General features: G+C 38.6%; 1 protein-coding gene across 1 annotated transcript; it reads left to right on the top strand.

The window, feature by feature from the left end:
- The first annotated feature begins 240 nt into the window (after positions 1 to 240).
- Positions 241 to 3,366, top strand: LOC134003505 (translational activator of cytochrome c oxidase 1). Its single transcript, XM_062442731.1, has 6 exons — positions 241 to 304; positions 464 to 728; positions 816 to 922; positions 1,273 to 1,406; positions 2,228 to 2,390; positions 2,896 to 3,366. Exons 2-6 carry the CDS (start codon positions 467 to 469, stop codon positions 3,103 to 3,105), a joined length of 876 nt encoding a protein of 291 aa, XP_062298715.1. The 5' UTR covers positions 241 to 304; positions 464 to 466; the 3' UTR covers positions 3,106 to 3,366.
- The last annotated feature ends 1,014 nt before the right edge of the window (positions 3,367 to 4,380 follow it).

The following is a 4,380-nucleotide window of genomic DNA, read 5'->3' as shown; positions in this document are numbered from 1 at the left end:
TTCTTAGGAAGCCCATGTGCATCATTTCCAGTTATTGTGCCAAGTTTAATGGTTTCAGCTCATTCCAGTTCACTGCAATTTGAGCACAAATAATAACTGAAGCATAATTAGAGAAAAAGAATGTCAACAAGGTTTATAGCCTACTTTTATCAGTCTTATAGTCTGTTTTTATTGAGGAAAAAGAATGGCATGTTGTCGAGCTTTTATTTTGAAAAAGCCCCTTTCTGACGTCAACACAACCCGGAAGAGCCGGGTTCACAACAAGGACAGAAGCAGCTGTGTGGTCTCCTGATTTGTTTAAACTGTAAGTTAAAAAGCTGCAGGAAGTGTTAAATCGATATTAATGAATGTATGTGTACAATTTAAAGGCTTCACGTGCATCCCGGCGCGTGCTAAACACGGTCTGTGCTCCACGTGAGCAGGCAGGAGGTTCACATTGCATTCATTTGCTCTTTGCTTGAAGGGCATGGCGGGGGTAGCGGTGCTGAGGGCTCTCCGACCCCTCTCCGGCAGGTCCCCGGCCCAGTTGGAGTCCGTCCTGCCACCAGCGTCCTGCATGTGGTTCCCGGCGTGGAGGGCCTCAGCCGTCCGGACGCTGCAGCTGAGCTCCGCCTTGTTTGCGGGTCACAACAAGTGGTCAAAGGTGAAAAACATAAAGGGACCTAAAGATGAGGCGCGAGGAAAGATATTTATGAAATTTGGCATGATGATAAAGATAGCTGTGAAAGGTAAGATAAAACAACTGCATTGACTGACTCATACATTTGAATCACAAGTGGACTGTAGCTTCATTTCAATGTTGCTGTCAATTGCAGAAAGTGGACCAAACCCAGACATGAACCTAAACTTGGCCCACATTTTGGAGCAGTGCAGGAGCAAGAATATGCCGAAAGCTTCTATCGATGCCGCCATCAAGAGTGCGGTGGGTTGACAATATACAGACACAAGACCTCAGAACAGCATCAACACTCCTTCACAAGTTGTGGATCTATCACTTGGGTTAACATCTGGTGACTGTGGTCTGAGTGTGTCATTTGCATTATTTTCATCCTCGCCTAGGAACACATTTCAATATATAATTCACTCCACCACCCATTACGATCTCAATGATAAACATAAGTAGAATTATCAACTTTCTGACACTGTCAACAAAAACTGAAAATGTGTAAGAATTCATGGTAGAACTGTTTTATGGCAGTACATTAGAGATTGTGCAGGTGTTCCCAATAAAGTGCTTGTGACACTGTTGGAAATGTACTCCTATCACCACAGGAAAAGGCTAAACCAGCGTCCCAGCACATGTTTGAAGCTCGTGGGCCCGGTGGGTGCATGATGCTCATTGAGGTCCTGACTGACAACAACTCCCGCACCCACCAGGACATCAAACGCCTGCTCACCAAAAATGGGTCAGTACTGGCTCTCTATAATCTTATACTGCTGTGATTGTGCAGCCGAAATACTCCACAGATATTTCACATGCTTTCAATCATCTGTGTTTACCTGCTGGATATCTAAGATGAACAGATCTGCATAACAAGTGCATAAAAAGGAAAATGCGGTTTTAGGTATTTTAAAACTTCTCCAAAGTATATTACCTATTATGGCAAGCCCCAAACATTTAGCACTCAAATCATGGTAAAACAAATTATATTTAACTCGAACACCTAAAAAGTCTTTGTAGCAATAATTCATCATAAACATTATGAGGTAAATAATTCTAAAGTGTGAATTTAAACAGGAGGACTGTAGTTTTTAAAGAAGTATTATTGTACAGATGTCAGCCATTTTTGATGATTTTGATGAAGAATACACTAGTTATGTACAACATTGCATACATGGTGTATAAAAGTAACAGTGTATGATAGTAACCACTAGATGTCCCTATATGTACAATGTATAAAGACTGTGGATAAACTGTACACAGTATTGTCCTTAGGATAATGTATCTTGGACAGGATCACAGGTTTTTTAATGGAGGATGCCTTCCAGAAAACATTAGAATTGTTTGTCTCATATGAATTAATCAAATGAATTGGCTAATTTTATCATAATACACAGGTAAAAGGCCGTCAATCTGCTTGCCACATTATAACTGCTCACAGGGAAAGGACATTTTTACAATCATTTGTATGTCACTTAGTCTTTTAGAATAAAAAAACAAATCTATTTAGTTTGGCCTCCTAGTAAAATTCCATGTATGATTTATGCCTAAACAATTTGTCCACAGAGGGATGCTGGCAGACGGAGTACGTCATAACTTCAGCAGGAGGGGGGTGGTGTCGGTGTCGGGACAGAACGTAACGACAGAGAAAGCTCTGGAGCTGGCCATCGAAGCAGGAGCCGAAGATGTCCAAGAGACTGAAGATGAGGAGGAGCAGCCTCTCCTGCAGGTCAGGCAGCCACAGCGAGGCTCATGTGAACCCACATTTGAATACAAAAAAATATGGGTTCACAAACAAAAAATGATTCTCTAATACGGACCATTAAAAAAACTCTTATACTGTATCTCTTAATAGAATTAATCATTGTAATAAAACCTTCCCATAATTCAGAGCAAAAATGCTGATGAATTGAAATTAATTGATTTATTGATCGACAAATAGTTTATCTTAGTAGTTAGTAATTTATGAATTATTAATGCCAAAAATGTTACTTTTTTAAAATATCATTTTAAATTAAATATCTAGTTTTAGATAGTCGGTTGGACAAAAGCAGTGATGCATAGATGTCGACTTGGGCTTTGGGAGACTGTGATATGCATGTTTCACTATTTGCTGATGTTTTTAGATGAAACAATTACTCCAAAAGAAAAAAACAACGTACAATTTACAAAAATACAAAAATGAAATAATGAAAATAATTCTCACCACATTTTAACCTTTTCTTTCTCTTCAGTTTATTTGTGACATGTCTGATGTGAAGAAGGTGCGGACCTCACTAGAGGAGCTGGGAATGAAGATCACGTCCGCTGGGTTGGAGTTTATCGCCCGAAACGTCTCGACTCTGGAACAGGAACAGCTGGATGCTGCTTCAACGCTAATAGAAGTCCTCAATGACTATACAGACGTAGTGCGAGTCTGGGACAACATCCAGGCCCACAGCTGAGAATGTCCCTGGACACTTTGTGGACACTGAAGATTTCACATGTGGAATATTTCATTTCAGAAAGGAGAAGGAATCTGCCAACAAATACCTTAATGTATAAGTGGGTGAAACTGCGGCCTGTCAGTGCTTGTCATGTCAACATAAAGAATAGACAATAACAGAATGAAAATATGAGTGTCTCGGCCATTCTAATGCTGTTTGTAAGAGGAAAAATAGAAATGATGGTCCTTGTTGAGAAATAAAGTGATATTTTAACTGAAATCTCTTCAGACTGCACCAATCTACAGAAGTTCATCAGCAGTCAGCCTTGAGCACACATAAACCATCCCTGGGATGCACTGCCATCAGTGCTCTTCAGAATATTTCTTTACATTTTTGATTTCAAGATGTTTTTTAAAATGTCTGATTTGGTGAAGCACATGAAATAACAACTCGATCTGCTCATTTGTTGGTAGAAACCTAATTCACTCAGTAGGTCTTTAAATGTTATAAGTTTAAATCTTTATCACAGCATTAATGAGGATATTTTCTGATCTAGATAAATATCACCCAGGAACATCACTTAAAGAATAATCAGACTGACTTTCATTGGAATGACCTGTTTCATTGTTGCATGGTGACTAGTTTTGTTCATTTTAATTACAGCTTGTCTGGAATAATCATGAATAACAATAATCTTGTGCTGAAATTCTACAAATGATGATATGGAATTATGGTCCAACTTTAAGTAAAGCTGTTGGTACTCTCGGGGGTTCACTGGCTAATCATTTATGAGATCTAAAAATAAGTATCAAGCATCAAAGTGAAACGTAACTTTTAGAGGAAGACAGTAATATTTATGTATTAAAGAGGTATTCAAGGATTTCGTGCAGTACTGCAGCACAAAAAACAGAATGGTAAAAATCTAAGCGGCAGAGATCGATATAAACTGACTATTAGCCTCTCTAGCATAGGTCAAACTCCAAAAATGCTTAATGCTTTACATGCATATTTTCCCACTTCATAAAGAAGTTTTTATGTGATGCTTTAAGATTACACATATATGTTGTAATTATTATATTATAAAAAAAAACTATATGGATGGCTGAAGGTTACATCTGTAGGACGTTTTGAACCAGTGTCATCACAGGTCATTACCCCCTCATAGTACTGTAGTGTCAACATTGCAGTCAATAAGATCTCACATTAACAGTATGTATCCAACATATTGAGCGGATAGTATAGCTTTAGCCAGCTGATTTAGTTTATTTTTTAACATCACAGTGTCAAATGCCG

This window comes from Scomber scombrus, chromosome 21 (assembly GCF_963691925.1).
Source record: "Scomber scombrus chromosome 21, fScoSco1.1, whole genome shotgun sequence".
Classification (NCBI taxonomy): domain Eukaryota; kingdom Metazoa; phylum Chordata; class Actinopteri; order Scombriformes; family Scombridae; genus Scomber; species Scomber scombrus.
This window is presented reverse-complemented; position numbering and strand designations above follow the sequence as displayed.

Excerpts from the sequence above, each read along its gene's own strand:
- LOC134003505 (XM_062442731.1), top strand. The coding sequence starts at position 467 with ATGGCGGGGGTAGCGGTGCTGAGGGCTCTCCGACCCCTCTCCGGCAGG. Across the intron at positions 1,407-2,227 it reads CGCCTGCTCACCAAAAATGG|AGGGATGCTGGCAGACGGAG; the intron begins GTCAGTACTGGC and ends ATTTGTCCACAG. Across the intron at positions 2,391-2,895 it reads AGGAGCAGCCTCTCCTGCAG|TTTATTTGTGACATGTCTGA; the intron begins GTCAGGCAGCCA and ends CTTTCTCTTCAG.